The 27425-nt window shown below is 36.4% G+C and overlaps 1 protein-coding gene across 5 annotated transcripts in view; it reads right to left on the minus strand.

Moving 5' to 3' along the window:
- KLHL13 (kelch like family member 13) overlaps positions 1–27425 on the minus strand; it is a gene marked incomplete at its 5' end in the record, with an annotated part of 253589 nt that overhangs the window by 66579 nt on the left and 159585 nt on the right. The window contains 2 exons of one of the 5 annotated variants that reach the window (XM_079765873.1): positions 11262–11374; positions 23996–24050. The exons of 1 other annotated variant lie outside the window; for it this stretch is intronic. In XM_079765873.1, the coding sequence (XP_079621999.1) occupies positions 11262–11359 (98 nt within the window). Of the gene's footprint in view, positions 1–5612; positions 5786–11261; positions 11375–11859; positions 11940–23995; positions 24062–27425 lie in introns of those variants that run through there. 3 more of the 5 variants (XM_079765875.1, XM_079765872.1, XM_079765876.1) reach the window with 3 other exon arrangements.

Below are 27425 nucleotides of genomic sequence, written 5' to 3' on the forward strand. Positions count from 1 at the left end.
ATTCAAAATTATAATCTGCAATTATCCTATAAAATAAAAGCCTAATATGCTAAGTGTCCGAGCTTTTGACCATTCAACTAGTTGGTATGATGTGCACTGACCACCAGGGGGAAGATGCTCTGACCAGTAGGTTAGCTTGCTGCTGGGGTCCGGCTGATCAGGACTGGGTGAGACAGGCTGGACATGCCCTGGAGCCCTCCTGCGGTCCCTCCCCGGCCCCAATTGGTGGGGTCCCCCGGACTGGACTGCACCCTCTCACAATTTAGGACACCTCGGAGGATGTTGGAGAGCCAGTTTTGGCCCAATCCACCACAGGCCAGGCCAAGGGACCCCACCAGTGCATGAATCCGTGCACCAGGCCTCTAGTAATTATATAAAAGAAAGCCAAACTTATGATGATGCAATGGTACATCTCATCATTTGAGAAAAAGGCAGTTTCTTTTTTAAAAAAAATATATTTTATTGATTTTTTACAGAGAGGAAGAGAGAGGGATAGAGAGTTAGAAACATCGATCAGCTGCCTCTTGCACAACCCCTACTGGGGATGTGCCCGCAACCAAGGTACATGCTCTTGACCAGAATCGAACCTGGGACCTTTTAGTCCGCAGGCTGACGCTCTATCCACTGAGCCAAACCGGTTTCGGCGAAAAGGCAGTTTCTAATTGCATCTATCTATGTATTTCAGCAATCTGTCTATGGAAAATATTCTAATGAGCCAGGTCTTGAGTCTACTTAAGATCAAAATTTTGGTTGCAGTTCCACAAACTTTGTTTATTTGTGAATCATTTAGAAATAATTACACACACACAATCCTTGTAGGAAAGTATTCATAATGAATGAAAATCATTTCAATTTGGTGATGCTAAGGGATTGCATGATCTATTCACAACTAAGAACATCCATATACTTTTCAAAATTATATTTCAAATATTGGGGTTCCACCCAAATGAGAGTTAGATCAAACTGAGTTCATTAAAACGTGGTTCACTGTAGGACAAGAGAAAATTTGCAATGTAATCACATGTATAAAAAGAAATCTAGTTGAGGTTTTTTAATAAATTGGTCTTTTAAAAAAATCTTTATTGTTAAAAGTATTACATAAGCCCCCATTCTCCCCCATTGACCTCTTCTAACCCACCTCCACATCCCCACTCCAGGCCTTCACCACCCTATTTTCTGTGTCCAGGGGTTATGCATATACATATATGTATACAAGTTCTTTGGTTGATCTCTTCTCACTCAGTAAATTGGTCTTAATCATTAATTTGCAATACAGTGGAATGGGAAAAATAATAAAAAGGAATTGATTAAATCATTACTTACAAACATATACAGATGGAGGAAAAATCATCCAACATAAATACCACATTTCTTTTTCAAGGTACAATGGTATGACAAAGAGTAATTTCTAAGGTTCCTTCCAGCTCTTGGTTTAAAGAATCCTGGATAAAATAATTATGCTTTTTGAGATGTCATGGTGTTATCTCATTGACCAGTGAAAAGCACTATATTTTTGAAACCAGAAATAAAAAGTGAGAATAGAAGATGTTACAGGACAAGTTGTAAATGAAGAACAAAGGTCATTTTGAATTTTTAGAAACACCTGCAGTGAAAACTTTACTAATATAGGAGGGAAGAAGGGGGAGATAGGGAAGGGACAAAGGGATGACATAAGCACTACTTTAGCACAGATGTTCACAAACATTCAACTGAATTTGCCACTCCAATTTATCATTCTCATGTTTAATTCTCAAAATTTTAGTGCTCTAAATAAGTAATCCATGCCTTTTAAATAAAAAACTCAAGCCCTTGCACATTCCATAATAGGAAGCAAACAGTGTTCACAGAGTTAAATAACTGGTTTTGAGTTTGGAACATTCCTCCACTCACCTCCAAGTTTAGAAATGTCATTTTTCAGGCCACAGTAATTTGCTGGACAGTCAGGTTTTATGACCAATAATTGAGTGAGATAGGCAGTCCTCACCTGTCCCTATTTCACTCAATAGATGTTAACTAATGCCCAAATTTGTGTATTTTTTCCCTTGCACAAAGCACTGAAAGGCATTATTAAGACAACAACCAGATAATTATATGTCACTGATTCTGTAATAGGTTTTGAAGATTTTTAAACGGTTCTCTCTCAACAACCTGTATTATCCGTATGACTTTTCAGAGATATGTAAGGACCTGCTAGTTAACTATTATTTTCCTGTGGACTTTGTTTTATTCTGAACAGTCCTTTGTATATACTAAAAATGTTTGGAGAAAGTGAAAAGAAATGCAGGGATCTTTGAAATTTTTTTCTTCAATTCACCAACACAATAAAAAATAATATCAACCAACTTGTATTACACACTCACTGTAGCACTTTTTAGACGGCTCTAATGTCAGTGGAAAAATTTGGGATACTTCTGCTTATTACATAAAACTTTATTAAGAAAACGATTTCATGCCAAGCCAGCATGCCTCAGTGGTTGAGCATCAACCTATGAACCAGGAGGTCACAATTCAATTCCCTGTCAGGACACATGCCCAGTTGCAGGATCAATCCCTGGTGGAGGAAACAGCTGATCAATGATTCTCTCTCACCATTGATGTTTCTAGCTCTCTCCCCCTTTCCCTACCACTCTGAATCAATTAAAATACAATAAAAAATAAAACAAATTAATGACTTTATTCAAAAGGTGTCACTAATGCTTATTAACTTTTAAAAGGAGACTTGGACCATACAAACCATCTCAAAAACAGCTTGAATTTTTAAGAAGGCAAGTACTAGTAAAAAATAAAGTTTTTAAATCTTAGTTTGAACTTACATCTGCATTTTATGTGTTTCTGCATCCTAGCAAATTCTTTGTATGCAATTCATTTGTGCTTGTTTTATAGGACTTGGAGCATAATAAAAGTTCTAATAGTAGAGCTTGTCTTCATGAAACTTTTAACACAACCTCAGATTATAACTCTGTCACTGGATAATTCTACTTTTTATAATATTTTCAGTAAATCATTGTTGCAAAGTTTGAGAACTGCCTATGTTATATTTAAACTATTGTAATTTTCAAGAATAAAATTACTGGCCCAGAGAGTATATAGTGTAATAACAAGAACCACTTGGCTCAATTGGAATAATTTCTTACAATGCATGCATAAGCCTAACTGTGTTCAACTATAGCATGGTAGACAGAATAATGGCCTCTCGAAGATGTCCACATCTGAATCCCTGGAACGTGTGAATATGGGATTACAGAACAAAGGGAATCTTGTAGATGTGATTAAGTTAAGGACATTGATATGGAAAAATTATCCTGTATTATCCAGGTGGACTCAACTTAATCACATGAGTCCTTAAAAATGGTAAACAAAAGCAGAGTAGGTGAGAAAGAGATCGGTGTGAAAAAAACACAAAAACCTGCCATTGCTGGCTTTGAAGATGGTGGAAGGGAGCCACAAGCCAAGGGATGCAGACCCTCTAGAAGCTGAAATTGAAATAACATTTCAAGAGAAATATGAAACACTAAGGTTAATTCTGATATACCAGCAAGTAAAGATAATCGCCCCAGTATTTTTCTACAGCTTCACCACTTCACAGTAGTGTCAAATAAACCTAACTTCTCTCTATACCCCCATCCAATTAAAAAATATCTCCTCATCTGTCATATTATTTGTTCATATAATCCTAGTGTGATATTACCTAATTAATAGATGGCATAAAAGTAGCAAAAGTCTATAAAAACAAAAAGGCATTAGAGAAGTTAAGAGCTTTGAAATCAAGCAGACCTGAGTTTGAATTCTCACTTCATCTCTTACTTAAAGTGTAACATTGAGCAACTTAATTAAGCTCCCTGAACACTGTGCCCTTGTGTGTAAAGCAGGGAAAAGACTTACCCTTATAGAACGTTTGGGAGGCAACTTGAAAAGTGCCCAACACTTTCATAGTAGTACCCAATAAATCATATTATATTTAACTATGCGAACCAGGACAATTTTTTAAATTGCAAATAAATAAATTTCATATGAAATTTACATCTGTTCTACAGGCTAGATTCAAGATTTAAGCTCCTAGAGTTCTCAAAGTTTGTTTTTAACTATGTTTTTCTTATGGAAGGATAACTTGTTTCATTTCTCCATTGAACCATATCATAAGAAGTACTCTCCATCAAGTTGAGCATGCTTGTCTTACCATACCATAAATGTGGCAAAATTGGGTAAAAACATTTACCTGTAGGAACATCTACATGTAGGAAGTCATCTAATTGGAAATCTTTTACTAAACTTGGAAACATGATATAATTTACGTTTCACCAAGTTTACATTTTATAGCCCAGGTACACAAAGTGTACCTTTATGCACTATAAAGCACCTAAACTTTATCCAATTTAAAGTATGGCATTCCATTCTTCTTGTTTAAGAAGGTTACTATCAAGTTTAAACATAAATTGCATTATTTTCCATCCTATGTAATATGCACTTTAAAACCTAGTATCTCTCCCTAATTCCTGTCTCCTCATCTAGCCCAGACACATTTCTGTAGTGTTTTCATTGCCATTAAATTTGTTATCAATACTGAAGGTACAGTAAACAAACATGTTATTTAACTTGATTATCTTGGATAAGAATTTTCACAACAATAAAATAAATTAAGCAATTAAATTATTTGTGAATAAAGATAGGATGGAAGACAAAGAATGGTCATTTTCAATGACTGCAAGGACTATACCCTTAGTACCCAGAAGATTTAGCCTGGTACATAACAGAAAGTAAATAACTTTTGAATATTATAAATTCACTTATGTAAGGTGATTGAAAAAGAACTAAGCACTTTCAAAAATGGATTACTCATTAACTTCTTTATGTACCAACTAGAGGCCTGGTGCACAAAATTGTGCACAGGTGCAGTCCCTAGGCCTGGCCAGCAATTGAAGCATGAGCGTCTGGAGTGGAAGGGCAGGTCTCAGCTGACATATGGGCCCTGGGCAGCACCTGGGCCCCCAGGCCCCTACACGACCCCCTCCACCTGAGTCATGGTGCCCGAATCCCCACGTGGAGATGCAGTGAGCGTGGCCAGACACCACGGGCCCAGGCGCAGCGTGGGCCTCTGGGCTGCCCAGCAGCACTGCATGGAAGCCGGGCGGGCAGCACGCTCTCTCCTGGCCAGCCTTGCAGACAGGCTCCTGCGTGAACCTATGGGGAGCCCAACCGGCCTCTGCGGTCCCAGTGGCTGTAGCCTGGTTCACCCGAAAGAGGCCACGCAGGTGCAGGATGGGCTCCTCACGGGTGCCTGGCATTTCAGTGAGGGAGGGTGGGGGGGTGGGGGGGTGGGGAGAGCTTCCCCGGTACGCAAGCCCTGGCGTTCCGGGAGGGTAGCAGGAGTGAGAGCAAGCTCAGTGGACAACCTGCATTCTCACCGCACCTCCGTCCCCTTCACCCCCACTCCCAGGTAGCTGGAGAGAGATCGAAAGCCCCTGCCTGGGTGCCCCGGGAGGTTGATCACTGCCACTCACCCCCAGTTCCCCATCCCGGCCCAGGGCCTGGCCCCAATCGAGTGATCAGGGCCCGAGGCCCGCTGGTCACCATCTACGGGGCGATTGGTGGGGCAATCAGGCCCCCGCTCGCACCTGCCTTGGCCTAGCGCCGTCTGCTCATCTGTTTCACCATCCCACCATGGTTGGGACCCATTGGGCCAGCAGCCCCTCCACTGCCACCGCTGCCAGTACCACGTTGCCGATGCCCGCCATATTCCGCACCACCTCCTGGTGGTCAGCACACGTCACAGCGAGTGGTCAAACTCCTGGTTGAGGGGACAATTTGCATATTAGGCTTTTATTATATAGGATTCCCCAAGAATCTCACCTTTATACCACCTCTTTCTCACAGTCTTAAGAAAATAAAGCAATACACTGTAACTGCCATTTCAATTTAAAGTATCACACACAATGCTTATAATTCTTGACTATTTAACCACAAGTAATAAAGTCATTAACACAAACACTTGCTTATTATCTCTTTCTTCTTTCTTTCCCCTCCCCCTAAATTGGACCCACTTAAGGTCTCATCTAAATATTTTGAGTTTCAAGGAGAATGTCTGGAATCCTTAGACTTTTTAGTAACGCCAGACTTCCCATAATGTTATAATATTTGCATTTTCATATCTCTCCCCTGTGGGGCAACTGTTTTTGAGGGGTACTTGGAACTAACATTCATTTAAGGATAAAAAATGAATCTAGATAAATTATTAACAAGTAAAATCCTTGGAAATTCCTGAAAGCATCAAAAATACTACCTGTCTGTACTGCAAGTTTCTTGTATGCAATGTTTTTTCAGTTAGATTAAGTGGTTATGAGATCTTTTAAAAAAACATACACAATAGGCTTTAAAACAAAAATTTAACTTCACTTCCACATGCTACATTTCTTCAGACTAAAATATCTGAAGTAGCTAAAAGAAAAAACACTGAATATGAAGAGTAAGCAATCCAAGTGTAAACCTCTGGAAGGAAGTTAGTAAACTCTAAATTCACCATGGTCCAGTGTGAATCCTATGATTAAAAAATAATACAGTCCCAGGCTCTATAAGACAAGCAGAACATCTGTATAAAAGGACAGAGGTGTCTTCTTCTAGTCAGACCATATAAAAAACATGGCATTCAGATGTAGTATCTCATATACTGTAAAGATTATCATTAAAAAAATATCTGGGTGAGGACAAACAGCAGAGTGAAAGGTCAGGAAAACATGTCACATGAGTTAAAGAGAAGATTTCCAGACTTGTACGTAATGGAAAAAATAGATATTTTTAGTATATAGCTTGATAAAGCACACTAGGAACAGGAAATACAAGATATGAATTGATTTTGCTCAATGCAAGGAAGAGCTGTCCACAAATGAAAGGTGCTGCCTTGATGAGGTAGTAAGCTCTTTGTTGCTGCCAGTCATCAAGGAGGAGATGTGTCACCATATTTCAGAAGTGTCACAGGAAGGATTCTTGTTTTAAAGGGGGTATTGGATTCTCTACATGATCTCTAAGGTCACTTTATCTCCATGGTTTTCTATTAATAAGGGCAAAGCTAGCCCTTTTGCAAACTCAGACAATAGAAATTCCCAGAGAACATGCCACAAAAGTTACAGACTAACACTAAATTGTTCTTAGGTGTTCTTTATGTTAATGCTCCACATAATTTTGTTTGAATGACCATATGTAGTGAAAATAAATTAAGCAGACACAAAACAAAAGTTTATGTCTAAGTATATTCTTTTCTAACATGAGATAATCAATTTAATAAGTATTTTGCTAAATAAAAAAGATATCTAAAACCACAAGTTTTCTTTTATTCACCCAATTAGAAAAAAAAGACAATCTTAGGAGCTAGAAACATGTCACATTAGGCAAATACATATGTTTTTTAATTAAATTTACTGGTGAAGGGATTAAGCAAAAAGAACACACAAATGCATATTTTTAATTGGCTCTATCCTTTGAATCACTCACAAACAAAAATACATTTATCTAGTATGCATACTTTTTTCTCAGGAAATCTAGATACTGAATTTTAATGATGAAATTATAGAAAACAATTGCTATAAAATACTGTACTATTGATTTTTACTATAAAATATATTTTGCATATTAAACAAAAGCATTGTAAACAGGAAGCTAAATGAATGCAAGTGCATTGGCCAGAAGAGAAAAAGTCTAATTCACCAATACTCATTCTACACTCATTGTCCTTTACCTTGAGAAGGGCAAAATTCTAAGGAAAGCATCTCTCAGTGTCAGTCTTGCTAGAATTCCTTGTTACATTGAGCTGGTTAATTCTTACCTATTATCTTACTTCCTATTGTCACACCACTATTATCAAAATGTACTGCTTATAAAGAAAAGATAAAAGGATCACTAATGCTAATCCTGGTCTATTTCAGTGTGTCCTTAGAATCTAGCAATACATTAATCCTATAACATTAGGCAGAAGTAACCATTTGCTATTTTAAAACTATCAATACCAAAACACCAGAAACCCACTAAGATGGGAGTGTTTGTTAAGCTTTATTAATTTAGGCAAAATGACAGGTTAATTTATATGATTCACACCTGTCAGGAGCAGAGTATTTACTAATTCAGTTTACACTGACCAGAAGATCTTCCCTCAGGCTAAGATTGAACTTCAACCTACTGTTGAAAAGAGTGTAACACCAACATGTCACTCAGATTTCTATCAAGACAATCCCTTCAGAATTCTACATGGATGGCACACCACCCTGCCACTTTTCAAAACTGAAGCTGAAGGAAGGCTATGTCTACCCAATAAAGACTAAGCATTTTGTAATAAATCTATCTAGAGGCCAAAGGATTAGTTTCCTAAATCTATTGTCTTTAAAATACTCCACTCCTCCCAAATCATATTATAACACAATTTGAAAAGTGCATTATATAAAAACTATTTTCCCTAATATTATCAAAAATATTGTTAGTCATCAATAAGTCTTGAAAATATGGAGAAGTTTCAACTGTCATTCAAATTCTAAAGAAACAGAAAGAAAAACTTCTGTAGTTTAAACCCACAAGGAAAAAATAGCCTTTCTGTTCAATGTTTGCAGTAAGTAAAACATTCCTTATTTTAGCTTTCACTAGTGTAGCAGCACTGCCCTATCCACAGCATCAATGGAAGGCTCTCTCTAGCTAAGTAGCACCTACACTGAGTTTAGAAAGAGGCCGCAAAGAGCCTTTATATTTTTTCCATACTTGCTCAATTACTACAACCAAAAATATTTCATATTGAAAATTTAGTCTTGAAAAATTACCCGTCTTCAATGAAAACCGCATAATATGTATTTGACAAATCATAGTACACAATGATAAAACATTGCAAACCAATGCTTCTGGTACATAAGTAAACCTACAAAAACATGCTTTATTAACTGTGAAGAATTCTATATTCAAGATACTATTTTAACTATTTATACATAATTTCAGAAGTAAACTCTAAAACATCACATCTTACCAGTGTCAGAATTTATTCCATTTTAATGCAAAGATTTTAGACCCAAAAGACACAAATAACCATTTAACCTATTTGCCAGCAGAAAGATTTTGAAGGCAAATATGTTACCTGACCCAGTATTCTCTATTATTATTTTTGAAAGTGAAAATAATACTAAACTTAAGTATTATTTTGTATGTAGAAGTGTCATGGAATATAAAGAAGCACTGATAAGAACAACATGTTAAACATGATATTTTTATTTCTGGTCAAATAAGTAAACAAACTCTAAATTTTAAAACCTAATTTTAAACTCCCTAAGCTAGTCTTTTACTATATTTAACATATTTTCTTTGTGTATATTTGCATAATATTTCAAACCTGTATTTATTTATAAAGAAAAATAAGTTAAGGCAAATTTAATAATATAGACCATCACGATGTCAGAATAGTCTAGGCTAATGCTATCTCTTCGAAAATATTTTTCCATTGTACCTATTTGTACTACCAATAATAAATGTCAACATGCAAGGTCTGTAATATTTTCTAGCTTCTATCCTCTAAATCAATTCATTCATATCATCAGGTCAAACAGGTGAGTACATACTTAAAAGGAAGAAAGTGATTCATTAAAGATGTTGTATTGGGTTGTATCTGAGTCTGTGGCTATTATGAATTAATCAAATATAAATATTTTTAAACCAGCTGCAATTGGAGCTGCACTTTCGATCTTTTGGACAGTAAAATATTGTATAAATACTAGAATAATTAAACATTATTAATTGTAACCTACTGATTTTTAGTTTGGGGGGGTGTTTTGTTTTGTTTTGATGATAAACTTCCTTTTGGTAAATCTTTAGTCATTTCTCACCAGCTAAGTTTCATAAAGTCAACAGGCACATCACATTTTCTCAAAAATTTTGAAGGGACTCCATTAACTTGTCACCTCCATTATTTTGTGCTTTTGACAACTACAGCTTTTGCGAAACAAATATAACTGATCCTTTTTTCTTATTTTACAAATATAACTTGAAATTTAACTTTATAGGAAAAAGAGTTTAACTCCCAAACAGATAAAATCACCTGAAGTATCTATAAAAAGAGATATTTTAAATAGAAAAATGGAATGATGACGGGATTTAACTAAAATGTCCTCGTTTTCCTGTGCTTTCCAGGGAATCACCTCTTTGGGACTGAGAGCACAAGCACACTTATTTCCTTAGCAGCTGAAAGCATTTCAAAGAACTAGATAGATGCCACTGTGTATCTGAACCTCATAAAAAACAACAACTAAGCAATAAAATGGCAACTCACCAGATTTCTAAACACACAATTAACCTAAAGCAGGAAGAATTTTCCACATCTCTCCTACTGAAAAATATTTTAAAGGGAACACTGACAGTTAAGACAGACTTATGCTCAAAAGCTTTTCTCAGTACTAATATTTATTTTTTTTAAAAGGTCCAGCTTTCACTCCTTATTCCACCAAAAAAATTCACAGACAATACTTTAAAAGAATATTTTATTACATTTCCTGGATTTTGTTTTGAAAGCAACACTGTGAGTTTAAAAAAATATTTCCAAAAATTCTAGAAAGAATTCCCAATTTACTTCAGTGTACATTTATTTAAAACAAATTTCTAAAATAGGCATTTGAATAATGTACTTTTCAACTTCACATGTATAAATAACTATTTGTAAAATTGTAATTTGTACAAATTCAAACTTACACTTCAGAACCATAATTATAAAACTGGGAAAGATATATTAAACTGATTACTACTCAGACACAGCTCTAAATATAAAAGTCTTGATTAAAATATTCATTTTATTATCAATGTGTTAACTCTGAATGTTTCAAATTCATTAAAAAATTATATAAAGCATTTCCATATTTCACACAACACAAGAGCAAGCATCAGCAGCTTTTTGTGCCGCTGCACAAAAGAAGTCATCTTAAATACTTCAGATATACAAAAATTAAATAAATAAAAAAACAGTGTAAAAGGTTAAAGTTTATACTTGTGCAATTCCTTAGGTATATCTCTAGACTTTCATATTAGTAATTAAATTACTATTAGGCACTTTAAATAAAAATAAAGAAAAAACTCCTAAGGAAACAAAACAAAGGTAAAATGTGGGCATGCCAATATCTTTAAATATAAGCAAGCTTTCAGTTTTTAATCTTGTGCATTTTTGGATGTTGCTGTTTGTGATTTTTACCCCCTTTTGCCACAAGGTTGATTCATGAATGAAATCCCACTTTAATATCCTATTTTCTCTCACTTACATGTATGCTGGAGAAAGTGGAGTTGACCTGGATGTTTTAAGCACAGGAACTGGGAATTTCCAGATAGCAGGAGAGCTCGTTTTCCATTTCAATGGCATGTTGTCACCACGGTACTACAATAACAGTAAACAGCGTTTCCATAACAGACTACCAACTAGAACTTCCATTCCACACTGTACTGACACAGCAGTGGCTGCCACGGAGAACAAGCAAAGGATTCTGCCAGTGCCCTTAAACCGATGCTTCCAATCTGTAAAATAGGGCTACAAGGTACCTCCTTTAAATCCTCCTGTCCCCTAAAGCAATATGATGATTCTATCGTTCTAACTCAACAATAGTGCCACCTCGTTAAGAAAGCGTTGACTGCAGTATATTTTTTTAAGACTGCACTGTGCATACGGCACAATGCAGCTTTATTTAATAAAAGCAGCTAGGGTTTTGCTTTTTATTGTATTGTTTTAAGCTTGCATTGCCATTGTTCTACCTTAACCAGGATACTGCAGCACTGTACTATATTCTGCACCTCTTAACCTGATTTCTGACCAATAGTAGCAGGAAAAAAAATAGATGGGTTTCATATGAAAATGAAACAACATACCTACTCAGAATACACTTGTCATCCTCTGAACATTCTTCTTTTGAGCTGCAACAATACAAATGGGATATAAACCTCAGCATAGCCTTAGGCCACAGCTAATAGAGATCAGTGACTAAATTCAGCAGCCTGCTTTCCTCCTGTGCAAGCTCTGGCCACACAATACAAGAATGCCATTATGGGAAAAGCCCATTTAAAAAATGCCAGTCTCTCTGTTTTCCAGTTAGAAGAAGGCAAAATGTAAGAACAAATATAAACTGCTGCAGAACTCTGCACATTCTTCTAGTAGCTTCTGATTCAAGTTGCTCTCCTTTCCCTATTCTTATTTCCAAGCCGGGATGAGCAAAATCTCATACATTTATAACATGCTGTGGTAACACGAAAATCACTCTGTCTTCTGCAGCAGAGAAGTACAGAGTAGCGTGCTCTTAATAGCAGTCCTCAGAGGGACGCTATCAACAATCTAATTCAATGCTGCCCTCCCCTTCTTCTCTCCCCCTTTCCCCTCCGGTTCACCCCCCCTCTCTCTCCTCCCCCGCCCCCAAACAGCTCACAAATTGCCTAGAGGAGAGACCAATGCTGCTGGCCAAGCAGGTGTCCAGCAGGGACCATTCCAAAGCTCAGCAGCCGGTTCCGTTACCTCTAGGGCTTAATGACTGACAAGGAGGTTAAAAAACTAAAGCTGCTGTCAAAGGCAGCTTGAGGTATTTCATGAAAGCAATGGAAATATAAGGTTCATTTATATTGTTTTAAAATACTGCCAGAAAATATCATCCTAAGTGCCCTGAAAGTGACTGTTTTAAGTGTCTGTTTAAAGCATCAAACTCGCAATTTTCTACACAATTCTAGGACAGGAAAATAGGACAACTGGTATTGTGCTGAACTCTTTATTTTCAGGCTGAAGTATTTTACTTCTGATGCAGGTAAGTCACCATCACTAAATATCTAGCTTTACAGCACCCTTCCACTTCTACCTAAAAGCAGAATTATCTCTCTTCATCACTGAAAGCTTAGCAAAGGCAGACTACCATTGACACAAAAGCCAGTACCTTAAAAAAAAAATCACTGTAGTGACAAAGAGCTCGTATTTACTTTCAAGTTTGTATCTAAACAATAAACTTGTGCTTCCAACTTGAGTAGTGGGCTTCAGATACTCTTTCCAAATTATTACTAGTTTCTAAAAGATTTACTCTTAAGGAGACTTACTCCTTAAGAGGATTTCTCCTTTGTATTCAAAAATCACAGAAATATAGACTCAAATCAGCTAAGGTAAATCACAAGTACCTTCCTTTAAGATACACATCAACATTCAGGCAAAAAGTATTTTCCTATGAAACCCAAACATATACAGGGTGGGGCAAAAGTAGGTTTATAGTAGGTATGCAGTATATACATACACACATTCATATACAGGGTATCCCAAAAAAATGTATACACACACTTTGAATAATTATAAAGGCAGTGTTTATTAAAATACATTTCATTTTCAAAATTGAGCTATCAGCTGTTACAGTGTATATACACTGAGTGGTCAGATTATTATGATCTCTGAATGCATAATAATATGGCCACTCAGTATATATATATTAGAGGCCCGGTGCATGAATTCGTGCATGGGTGCGGTCTGGCCAGCCTGGCCTGGGGGAGGGGACATGGGCGGTTGGCCGGCCTGACTGCTGGTCGAACTCCTGGTTGAGGGGACAATTTGCATATTAGCCTTTTATTATATAGGATATACACTGCGTGGCCAGATTATTATGCATTCAGAAATCATAATAATCTGGCCACTCAGTGTACATTTTTGGGGACACCCTGTATATGTATGTAAACATTCATATATAGGAAGAGATTGAAAGACTATTTTGAAATATTGACCAGTAATGCATAAACTTTATTAAATATTAAATAGATATCAGCCATCACCACCTCACAACTAATTTTTATTCAATCTAGAATATACAATTAACCCTCCCAAAAAAAACAGTCAAACATTTCAAAAGGTTAAATTATATTTTCAATTCTTTAGTACTCACACGCAAAACTGTCTCATAGACATCTTCAAAGGAATCACAGAAAGGAGTATTTATCCATAGCTTGGTGACCAAAATATATTTCAAAGGTTAAAAAAAGCCCACCATTAATACAAATAAACCATGCTCAATATTTTACATTAGAAGGTTCTGTATAATAATTCCTAATAGTTATGGAGCAAAAGGGTTGCAGGTACAATCAGCAGTAACAATCTATTGGAAAGCCCAAGAAGGAAACACACACATGTACTCAAGTAAGTTTGGAATGTCCCATTCCAAAACCTAATGCATTCTCAAGCATTTAAAATATAAAACATAAAACAGCTCCAAATTAGCTATCTGTAGCAAGGAAGCAGTGTTTTAGAAAGGAAATTCAATCACATTCCAACTTATGACAAAGCAGTGATTGCAAATGTAACTTCTCCTGAGAACAAACAACCCAAAACCTATGTAAAAATATGGTAGTGAAGTGTTCTGAGCAGTTTATCTATAAAGACTACTCAACAGTTATGAGTGGGAAATGGGTGAATATAGAATTTTCCAAATTTCCAAGAGGGTAACCTTCACAAACAGGTAAAGATCACTTTATTGCAAAGGCTCTCAAGTTGTTATTCTTCTGTGAACAATCAACTGATTTAAAAAAATCAATATTCTTTGTAACTAATCTCATTAGGCTGCAAAGAAATCAACCAATATCACCAAATAATCTATGCTAATTTTCAGTCTAGATTATTCTTAGACTTAATGGGGTTTTTTAGGCTTAATGTTCAGAACCTGTTTTTATGGTACTATAATTGTAGTATTTGTTCAAAGGGAAAAGAAAATAAGGCTGCTTCCTCCACCCCATCCTCAGCACTCTTAAATATCCTCAATCCCTGAAATCATTATATCTGATGATGGACATTTGCTTATATTCAGATCTTTCGCTTTAATAAACTGCTAGGCAAGATCTGTAGTTATCTCTCATGAGCAAACATCTATTATGCCAAAGCTTTAAAAATAATTCCTTTAAGTAGAAATATATTCCATTAAATATACTTTACACTATTAATTTGTTTAACAACACCATTCCTCATCATTTAGAAATAAACTTCAGCCAGGTAAAATCACTGGAATTATAAATTAGCAAATTTCAAATTAATCAGATTTTACTACCTGACAACAACTCCAGTAGCAACTCCGGAGTGTAATTACCATTGCATTCCGGAACTAAAATTGTTTTCACTTCAGAGTGAAAGGAAGAAAATAATTAAATGTATGTTTTAAATATATGCAGGTTCAGTGTCCCACTACTTTAATATTGAGACTAAGAAATGTCAAAACCCTAATTCACATTATAGGAAACACTTATTTCATTTACAGAGCACTTGGTTTCTATTATGGACAACTGCATAAAACAGGATAGAAAGACAACATTCATAAAAGCTCTTCAAAGCATTTTATGAACGCTAACTAATCACTTAAAAATACCTGTGAAATGCATATTTCAGAGATGTAATAAACAAAGGGCAATTCTGGGACTTGGCCAAGGCTACAAGAAGAGACATTCTTGGCCAAATCTTCCAACACAGAATTCCCTGGCTCCCAATGTAGAAAGAACATTTTTATAATATTTAGAACTCTTACAAAACATCTTGCTCAATACCCTCATTAGATGAAAAAATAAATAAATAAACCTAAAGCCCAGAGAAGTTAACTTGATGTCACACTGCTAGCTAGTTGCAGAATTGGAACTAGAAACAAAGTTTGCATCTCCTAGCCCAAGATTCCCACTCTAGAATTTCTACTGTTCCTCCTTCTCGATGAGACCATTCCATAAGATGTGTGTTTCTATATGAAGTGAACCTCATTTTGTAAATATCTGAATTTACTCTAAAGAAACAAGAACTACAAAGAGCTATTTACTCCTACAATTACAAAAGGGTGAAGAAAGACCATTTCCAAAATCTTAATTCCAGAAGGTGTTTTAGGAAAGATCAGGGAGAAAAAGGTAAGTAAAAATTAAGCCAGTCATAGTATGGAAGAAAAATGAAATATATATCTAGTAGCATATTTTTTCTCAATGTAGATATTTCTAAATAACTTTATAAGAAATTTTAACTTGCTGATGGACTGTTACAATTTATCTCCAGTAGCACCTCTTCACTAAAGGAATTTACTAATATGTTGTATATCTGACCTATCTTTCCATATTTTCCTGATATTCTTTAAGAACTGACCTACCTTTTTCGTGCAAGTTTTGGCTACTCCTGTGGTGAGTACAACTAAAGACTAATAGCACTAGCCACAGTTTGTGTGAGCAGGTATTGTGTAATCTTCTCATCAGCTTTGACAATATCTCTTCAGACTAATCTGGGATATCCATGTTATTCGCATTGCTCAGACAAGACTGTAGATCATGCCAAATTGTGTGCTCTGTTTATGTTCTACCAATCAGTATTTAACCATCCTACTCATCCAACTGAGTAATATGGTTAAATACTTTAAAGAACATAAAAAATTAACTGCTGTACAACAGAGCAAAATTCTTACTCATTCAATGCTCCTTAATACAGGAAAAGAACTGTTCACAGGAATGGCTATATATACTTGTGTGCATCTGTATTTCTTTTATTTGTTTCAGGAAATTGAATACCAATTACATTAAAGTTTTTACTAGATATTCAGATATGTAGTCTTGCTTAAACCAAAATGAAAATCCCAGATGTTTCTCAAATAAAATTACATTGGAAAGTAATCATTTGATTTTTTATAAGTACCTTCTCACATGTCAATTTCATTAACAGAACTGTGTGAATCCTTATAGCTCCACAAAGGATTTACATAGACTACTGTAACTGCGGCTATGCCTTGGAATAACATAGTACCTATCTCCTTCACAATACAACAAGTAGAAAAACACAATTGTTGCACAGGTATATATTCATGGACATGCATATGTATACGTATGGAGAATTCCTCATGCCATAATGGCATAAAGAATGTACTCTCCCATCTTTAACATTTCCATACGAGAAGAAGGGTACTGATTTATTTGGTTTTGTTTGTTTGTTTGTTTGGAGTAGATACAACAATAAGAAGAGCTGGTAAGATGATAAGACAGAAAACAATAGTTAGTGGGACCAAAGGAGAGAAAAAGTAATGACTGAAAGGAGAATGGAAAGCCAGAATGGTAGTGGTTCCTGCTATTTATGTAGCACCTTAATTTGGGGTCAAATCCATGAGGTTATGGAACTAAGATAGAAGTTGGGGTGGGAGGACAAAAATACAGAAGGACTGAGCAGATAACAAGTAATATCCAATTGCTAAGGACGTATGACTTACAGATTCTGACTTCCTCTGATCTCTCACTCCAGCTGAAAGAAGGATTAGCAATGAATGAGAAATCAGAAGTTTTTGCACTTCCTTCATCCTTTTGTTTTCTGCAGTATCTACATTCTTGATGGTTTTGGGGGGAGACTACTCGTCAGTGCTTCATTCGTATATTATTCCCAAACACATATACCTAAGTAAGTCTTTATGCATCTTTGTCATGCACAAACAAAATTAATTCTTAAGTATTCACATTTATTAAAAAAATGCCTTAAACTCCAAACCAAAGTGTTTGTGTGAGGAGTAGTAGTGGTGGAAACCAATGATTTTCAAATGTAAACTATTTACATACATGACTTTGCATGACCATTTTAAAACTGAAAAATGCCATTTAGAGAGTTTATCAGAATCAAGTAGAAATAATGTATCCAGTGCTCCAATAAGAGGCCATATGATTACCACACCATGTGCCCAGTCTCACTTTACCTGCTTGAGAAGCCCTCCCCAAATTCCTGCTCCTCCTTCAAGAAGGAATCCCTGAATGTTTCTAACTTCCTTATTGAGCACTGTTCCTGGCACATTGGAAAGCAGTTAACCAATAATTGTTGAGTAAATTGAAAAGAAGTTTATAATCAGAGTGATTATATAAGAATTTTGTTGAAGAAAGGATATATCCTGGAAGGTTTTTTAAATGTTGTTATTGATTCTGCTATTACTAAAAGCAAAGTTCAGGTAAAAGGAATATTCATTGTTAAGTTGTTAATTTTAGGCTATAAATCCTTAAAATGAAAAGAAATTAAATTTGTACATTATCTTGTTAAAAATAAGTGTGATAACAAAAATGTCCCAGAATACATGCTTTCTTAAATGAAATAAATGCATCACTATAGTGGTGATGGATTGCTCGAATGAAAAATCTCTGCTCTCATCTCAAATAATGATAATTTATCTGTTTAGTTGTCTCTCCACAACTTCCTAAGAAACTACTTAAATTACTTTGGGTAAATAAAATATCCAAACATTGTTAGATTTCCTGAAGTGTTTGTACATTAAATCTACAAAACTATCAAAATAAAAAAACATTTAAGATGTACAGTTTTACTGAAAGAAAAGTGAAGAATATAGCTCTACTAACTAAAAAAATCTATATATATAAAAGCCTAAGCTCAACACAGGAGCTGCCCCCTGGTGGTTAGTGTGCTCCCACAGTGGGAGCACCACACAGCTGACGAACGGGCACCAGACACAGGGCTCGCAGCTGGTGAGCGCAGCTGAGGTGGTGTGAGCCTCTTCCTATTGGGATTGACTGAGTGCAGTGGGGCCGGGATGAGCAGGAGCGGTGCGGCACCAGGCCCAGGCTCAGGCTCCTCCCTGGCCACCTGCCGTGGCCCGATCCCCCCAGGCCATACAGAGGGACCCCACCTGTGCATGAATCCATGCACGAATCTGTGCACTCGGCTTCTAGTACATTAATTTAAGCTTTTCAAATAGTTTTATGACTTTGTTTTAATTTTGGTGGCATCAGATATAGAAGCAAAAGTACAGAAGTTCCATGAAGACAATGTAGTTAGCAATATGAGAATATTAATTTTTGTAAATCCTGAACTATTTTGATGAGTAAACAATTTCTAATAATGTTTATCTATGATGGATGAAAAACTTTTCAATAATATGCACATCACATACCCAATCTCAAAAGGCATGTCAGTTAAAGAAAGTCATCATTTGCTATATTTTACATTACTTATACTTGTGTAAAAATCTGAGTTACCAAAAGACCTTTAGAATAATATATGACATTTTCCTCAATATTCCAATTAAAACAAAATTATGTTATTATTTTTTTAATTATATTTATATACTTTCATCCAAAGAGGAGTTATACCATTCACATCTGTATCATAAATGTTATAACTAAAAATGAGATCTAGAGGATTACCTAGTCTTCCCATCTCTTTTTCCCCCTGAGTATTTGTAAATATTGGTTTCAAATACTTATAGAGCAATCACAATAATGTTTTGCTAACCAGAAGCAAACACTTTCATGGAAAGCCAATCCTAATGACTCATTAAGATAATACTATTTAAAGTTTCCACGAAAGGGGGCCCTTTATATTAAATTGCTTTAATTTTGTTTTTACCACTCCCCAAGCCTAACCATGAAAACTTTAAATTTCCTGTAGAAACTATTGTTGACTAAAAATAAAAAGTTTCAACTATATAATGAATGAAAAATATCATAAATTCCAAAGAAGCTCAACTTCAAACTTGAAGCCTGAGATCCAATGTCATAACATGGGGCTCAACAGTTTTCATAGAGGTATAGTTTATGATCATGGAATTTGCCTACTATGGTGACATCCAAGAGATTTAGCAACCAATTCAATACCTCTATTTTCATGACAATTTTGAGATTCTTCTCATTTTCAAATTTAAAATTCTTTTCTTCAGTGATTTTAAATTAGAAAGGTTGTTTGTTTTTTATTAAAAAACTAGAGGCCCAGTGCATGATTGAATCATGCACGTGTAGGGTCCCCTACATGCTTTCGCTTTTCACGGTGGAGCTGGGTGCCTGTCCGCTGGTGCACCAGGCCTTTCCAATTAATATTTAGACCAATTATCAAATAGGTCTGCCTAATAATAGCATATTATAGAAATTAAGTATAGAAGTAATCTCAAGGTGGGCTAGAGAGCCAGGCCCTAAAGCTATATAACCAGTAATAATGATCACCTATACCATGAGAGTTTTCTAGCAAAAATACTTTTTTTTTTTTTTACTGCTGCTTAGACCTGGCTCGGCAGAGGCTTCTGAAAGGTCTGGTGCCGGAGCAGACAGGCACCCAGCTCCCCCACTTTTGATGGTCCGCGGCCGCTGCTGTTGAAAGGTGCAGGGGGCGGGACTCCCGCCCCCTGCGCCTCTCAACGGCCACTGAGGGGGGCTGCCGCGGACACCTGGCTACCCTGCCGTTGAGAGGCGCAGCTGGGTGTCCGCGGCAGGCCCCCTCAGCGGCCGCGGATCTGGCCGTTGAGAGGCACAGGGGGCAGGAGTCCCACCCCCTGTGCCTCTCAACAGCAGGGTAGCCCCCCTCAGTGGCAGCGGATCCGTGCCTCTCAATGGCCGGATAGGCCACCCCGAGTCCTGCCCCCCAGCCTCCCACCACCCAATCGTGGGCATAGCGGAGTGATGGTAATTTACATGTTACTCTATTATTAGATAGGATGGGGGTATAGAAAGAGTTACACTGAAATATGTCAAATATATGGTGGTAAGTCTAAATTATAAAAACTAGCCAAAAAGCATATAATTTCAAATTGCTATGCCTGAAAACATATTTAGCAATTCAATGATAATCTATGTTCTAAGACATCATTAATTCATCTATACTAATAAAAGGGTAATATGCTAATTAGACTGGGAGACCTTCCAGGAGACCTTTGGGATGTCCTTCTGGACAAAGCCATGGTGGCAGGGCCAAGGCAGAGGCGGTTAGGGGTGATCAGGTCAGCAGGGGAGGGCAGTTGGGGGCGAGCAGGGGGGAAGTTGGGGTGATCAGGCCAGCAGGGGGGGGCAGTTGGGGGTGAGCAGGCTGGTGGGGGGTGCATTTGGGGGCAATCAGGCCCGCATGCAGAGTGATTAGGGGTGATCAGGCAGACAGGCAGGTGAGTGGTTAGGAGCCAGTGGTCCCAGATTGCGAGAGGTATGTCCAACTGCCAGTTTAGGCCCGATGGGATCGGGCCTAAACTGGCAGTCGGACCTCCTCCAAGGGGTCCCAGATTAGAGAGGGTACAGGCCCGGCTGAGGGACACCCCACCCCCGTGCACGAATTTCGTTCACTGGGCCACTAGTGTTATATAAAGTGTTTATGTGTTACAAACTAACCACAGGATTATTCCAGGGTTATGTCTAACTTCCTTTCTTGGATACAATGGTGGTCCAATTCGGGGGGAGGGAGGTGCAGAATCATTTATTTTCCTTTATTTCATGTTCTGTTATTACTAACTAAAGTAAATGTGATTTTGATAAAAGGAAATAAAAATCCAGTTCATCTTCTAGGGTGACCTTAGGTTTAAGCTATATGCAATTTAAATTTGGGTTTCATGACTGCCTTTTTAATTCTGCTTCAACCAGTAAATTCAGAACTAACCACTTATGTCTTCAAAATCAAATATATGTTTTAAATAATCAATTATTTCTCGTGGAATTCTGAAGCTACATAATACAAATAAAATATACCTTCCCTTTAGCTAGCATATATTTATTCATTCATTCCTCATTCAGCTTGATCTAAATCAGAGATGCTACTGAGCATTTTTATGAGTCTTCCAATACAGTATGTGGCCATTTTGTTTACATTCCAATAATACTGTTCATTCAATAAGTAAAAATATCTATGTTCGAGGGCTTCCAGAATTACCAATTTTTGAGGTTCAGATTTGTAAAGCACAGAACAACATAAATTGTATTCCGAAAAGGGTGAAGAGACAGCAAAATCAAGCTTAAAATAATACTCTAACAGGTAATAAGCATTAGCAAATTGATGAATTTGGATTATGTTTTTGTATTTGTCAACTAAAATGCATTTGTTTAACCTGAGACCTCCAGTATCCCCTTGTATGCCATAAGCATCTATAGATGCAAGCGGCAGATTTTTTAAATTAAATTCAAAATATCGTGACGTGTGAATATGGTTTCCATTTTGGACGCGTGGCAGTTAACTGCAGTATAGCAGCCTTTACTGACAGTGTAAGGTAGACTCCTTAAACTTAACACCAAAATCAGTCAACTCACTATGCCTACCCCAAAACGTGTAGAGATGTGAATGCTGAATTAGTTCAATCATTGGTAAGTACTGAGAACTTCCGACTTTGCCACAAATCCTTTACAAATGAATCAGGCAGACTGCATATTCACATATAAAACACAAATAAGCATATATATATATTACGACAATAAGCCTTAACTATCCAGAATCCTGGATAGCATAGTATTCTAGTCAGTTAATTAAATGATTTAAATTTAAAACTGGGATAGGTTAACTCTTAGAATATCAGAACTCATTTATTTTTCACTTTTTTTAAAAAAAAAGTTTATCTTTATTGTTTAAAGTATTACAGATGTCTCCTTTTTTCCCCCATTGATGCCCCTCCTCCCCACTCCTGTCCCCTCCCCAGGCATTCACTGCACTGTTGTCTGTGTCCATGGATTATGCATATATGCATATAAGGTCTTTGGTTGATCTCCTCTCTACCCCCTGTTCCTTCTGAGGATCCTTACACTATTTTTCACCTTTTGGTAGAAATCTTTCTTCCCTTTACCATCTTCAATTTAAGCCTTTTAAAAATATCTCCTAGTGAACATAACATACAACAGCTATTGTACTTCAGAGGTAGATATAGAAATGTGCAAGTAACATCTGTCATTCCTCACCCTTGCCTGACTCCTACCCCCATATGCTTTGACAAGGAATACAGATGCTACTGAGAGAAAAGTGGCTCTTTTCTTTACACTCCAAATACACTGAGTGGCCAGATTATTATGATCTCTGAACGCATAATAATCTGGCCACTCAGTGTGTGTGTGTGTGTGTGTGTGTGTGTGTGTGTGTGTGTGTGTTAGAGGCCCGGTGCATGAATTTGTGCATGTGTGGGGGTCCGGCCAGCCTGGCCAGGGGGAGTGGTCATGGGTGGTTGGCTGGCCTGCCTGCTGGTCGAACTCCTGGTTGAGGGGACAATTTGCATATTAGCCTTTTATTATATAGAATATACACTGAGTGGCCAGATTATTATGCGTTCAGAGATCATAATAATCTGGCCACTCAGTGTATATAACAAGAAAAACATCCTATACCTTGAAGGCAGATGCTCTCAAACTAAAATATGAATAAGAATCATGTGGGGTGAATATTTAAAATGTGGAAGTCTATAGCAATCTGGAGGTGGGGCCCAGTAGTCTGCATTTTAAAGAAGCACTCCAACTGATTTTCATGCTTAGTTTACTAAACTTGGAGGAACACTGCTTTAAAAGTCAAGGTCGTTAACCCCCATTCAAGATAACCCCAGCTATAGTGAGATTCTGTTTTCTTTCTCAGCCCCTGGCCTTCCTCAGTATATCAACATTGGCTGCTCACCACTAGTTGTCAAGCCACACTGTCCACAGCTATTATCTTGCCCTCCCACACCCCAGATCCTTCCAGGTCTGGGAGAGTCTGAAAGCAAGGTCACCATCTGGCTGTCAGATAGGCACAAAGGCAGATAGACAGATGTAAAGTTGGAAACTGTGAAGTATAGCAATTAGGAGACAAAGGTAGTAGCAGTTATATTGATGTGCAGTATAAATTGAAAAGTTAAAAATTTGTTTCAAACTTTTTTGATGAGGAAAGAATGCAGAAGACAACAGAGCTAGGCACCTGTGGTCTGGCTACAGCTCTGCCACCAACTAGCTTTGTGACTTCCGGTGTTATGTTCCCTCATCCCTAAAATAGGGAAGTTGCCACTTTCTTTGCCAGACTCCCAGCAATGTTATGAAAACCAACTGAACTTGTATTTGTGAAAGCACATTGGAAATACAAAGCACAATACAATGACACGTGGTGCTTTTTAGCAGAATAATTTCTCTCTCTCTCTCTCTCTCTCTCTCTCTCTCTCTCTCTCTCTCTTTTGTCATAATAAACACAGTACCCTATATATCATTGAAAGTTTTCTTGAGACTGAATGTCTTATATTATCTCAGGGTCTTTTTATGAAAATAAATTCTCATTGACAAAAAGGTAAAGGAAAATGCAGACCCTTGGACATACCCTGAAGTTGATTTTTTGAATATATCCTTGAAATCGGCTTGTTTTAAAGACAATTGTCTCCGTCTCCTAAAAGTGGAGTGCAAAAAAAATCTGGTTAATTGTGGCTTTATTGTATTTTGTTTACATTTTTCAAAGCATACTCTGCAAATATTTTAGCTGTAAATTAATAAGCCATGTCTATGTCTAACCAGTTAAGACCACACAACTATTAAAAAATATCTAAATTAACATTTTTTAAAACTTAACTTAAAAGCCATAAGACTCTATTTTTTTTAGAAGCTCTCTTAATGTTTTAGAAAGTCTGACATAAAGATTGACATTAAATACAACATTTATTGGCAGCTGATCTAAAAGACTAACCTAACCAAATTTGGACACAAGGAAACACTTTTCCAGTAAATATATATTCAGCCTTAGAATGCTTTGTCATTTTCTAGCTTTGTAAGCCCAAAGTTCAATTATTTGCTGATATACTGTTTGTCCATAAAAACCTGAACACAAATGACACCCATTACAAGCTTTCAGAGAACAGATGGCTAATGTTCTTCTAGGTTCATTTACTAGCAATTTTCTTATTTTCATAGTGCTTGTAATTAATAAAAACATATAAAGAGATGTACTGTCTCCAAACAAAAGATTTTGTTTTTGTGAGTTCTGTTATATATCTGTCTCCTTTGGGCTAATACAAAAGGCAATAGTGAACATACTTCTGGTACTGCCTCCGGAATGCAGTTTTAAAAATAAAGACTACTACAGAAGCATTGCAGTATATACAGTCAACTCTCTTAAACATTTTAAAGAAAGCTGGTAGGTGTTTAAGGCGCTCTAACACAAATTGAATTTATTTACATTTATTTCATTTATGTCATTTTTCACTTATAGAAGGTAAACACTACTAAGCAATACTCTTATCTAACTTTGCCTTAAAAATAAACAGTTTGGGCTTTTTTTCTGGGTCATCTCACAAAGCACTATTGCAACTAAATCAAAGTCATAGTCTAATAGTATCTTTAGGAAGACTTTGGCAGAGAACTTATACAAAACGTTATCCTAAATCTAATGACTTCTTATGCAAAAGGTAGGCAGCAAGTATTTTATTTATTTTTTTAAATCGTAAATTCAACACAGCATCTCCTTAATGACAATATTATTTCAAAGTCTACTTTTAAAATGCTATATATATAAAATTATTATTTTTTAATCATAAAAAGCTACAATGGGTTAAATTCATATTTGTCATCTTTTAACACTAAGCTTCACCAAGAAGATAACAATTATATATAATTTTTGCTTTAAAAAACATTAAAGTATCTTTAAATACAGCTTATTTTATATTCTTATTAATATTATCCCTTTCCTTTGTGTGTTTAAGAAGAATCTGGTGTGCCACCTTCTGGTAACTGAATGAAATTATGTATCTACACAAGTCACTATCCTTTATTTTAACTTTAAAAATACATATATTTTTCTAAACATGTATTACATTTAAGCTATATAAATAAATCTACAGCATATTCTGAAATAAAGTAAAAATTCCTTCGTGTTCTTTTTAAATTAAAGCTTTATATATGCTTCCTATGATTTTTGCATGGTTACCAATATGTCTCCTGAATTCTACAATACATATAAAATTGATTTTTGTACACCGCTTCACAGCCACACATAAAAACAACAGGCTTGCTATTTTAATGAATAAGTAACAGCAGTAAATAAAGGAAAAGAAAGGTCTCTTACCAATAAGCCCATTTTTCTCTTAAGGTTTGAACTCTCATCATTTGTCATGTTCTTGTGGATCCCTCTCTCATCAAATTCTCTGGAGTTTTAAAGTTGAGAGCTGCGATGCACAGCTAGGCTCTGCTACATAGTAGCGCACCCCAGTGCCTCTGCCTGGTATAACACTTCAATTGTAGCTCCCAAAAGCAGAAACAGGCTTTACATATTCAAAAACCTATGCACTGTACACCTTCCCTTGATAGGAAATTGTAGTCGGCATGGTTGAACTATTTATATTTCATATCTTAATTCCTGGCCAGATAGAAGATCATAACGACATGAATCTCGAGCTTAGCTCCACAACAATGAATGGGAACAAAGTGTTCATCTTCAGTTCAGAGCAGAGGCAGGGTGAGGCAAATACTAATACCAGATCTGACTTAGAAAAAAACATGTTTACCTGAAAGTAACTGTAAATATTTATTATCTTTAAGTCTTCCTTCTCTAGTGTCCCTAGTAGCTAGTCATTAAGTCCTACATTTTATTTTTTATTTATTTTCTAGGAATCTACCCCCTACTGTTTCTTTGTTTTAAACAAATGAGCTACTTCAAAAAATAGTTGTAACTGCTCTCTGCATCTCCCATCTTCAATCTATCAATCATATTGCTTCTAGATAGCTATCTTAAAATACTGCTGCACATGATATAAATTAAGTGGTCAATAAATATTTTATTCAACACATGTTAAGCATTTGCTACATAATAGGTGGGTACTCTGCTAGGTGATATAATTGATGTGAAGGAGAATAAGACACAACCCCTTGCTTGCAGGAAGATCCTAGTTGAATGAGAAAACAGACATGTACTCAGACATGTATATCCATGATATGATATAGAAGCTTTAGTGGAGAGTTGAGGGAGTACAATGTGCTGGGAGGATCAGGAAAGTCTTCAGTATGACTGGAAGGAGTTTAGGGTACATAGTGTTGAGGTCGTAAATTTTAAGGTATATGGGCCTTATATGCTAGTGAAGAGGTTTGGATTTTACACTATGTGCTGTGAGAAGCCATTTGTTGAATAAATGGATCAGTTAAGGAATTAATCAAGCATCTATGCCCAGCAGTAAGAACTCACTACAAGCTGGCCAATCTAGTTTTCCAATGAACTCACTGTCTAGTATCCCCTAAACCAACTTTCCATTCTATATCTCTTGGAATTAGACAAAAGGCAGAGAAGCAATCCATTCTATATTGCAAACTTGCTTTGCTCTTTCTCACCTTTGCTCCAGAGGTCCTCCTGCATGAAATCTCTTCACTTTCTAAACACAACTCATCCCTCCAGATCCAGCTCAAATGCCATTCTTTTCTGTGATGTATTTCATTGCAATTTGAGTCTACAGTGATTAAATGCTCCTTCATTAAACCATTCCTTATTTCTAATGTTTGGCACACAATGTTCAAGAAACCTTTTTGGTCCTTTGCCTATAAAGTGAAGCAAGATGGTGAAGAGATAATACTAAGGCAAAAGTCAGAACCTGAGGGCAAATGGCCTAAGAAAGCATATCTCCCCAGACTTCACAGTATATACTAATTTCAGTAACTTCCTTCACCACTCTCAAGTCTGAAAAAGAAAGGATATGAATTGCAAAAAGAACTGGATCTGTATTAATCAGCAACTCTGCATTACTATGCAACATTGCTGGTTGTATACATCACAG

The sequence above is a fragment of the Cnephaeus nilssonii genome, assembly GCF_951640355.1.
Source record: "Cnephaeus nilssonii genome assembly, chromosome: X".
Lineage (NCBI taxonomy): Eukaryota > Metazoa > Chordata > Mammalia > Chiroptera > Vespertilionidae > Cnephaeus > Cnephaeus nilssonii.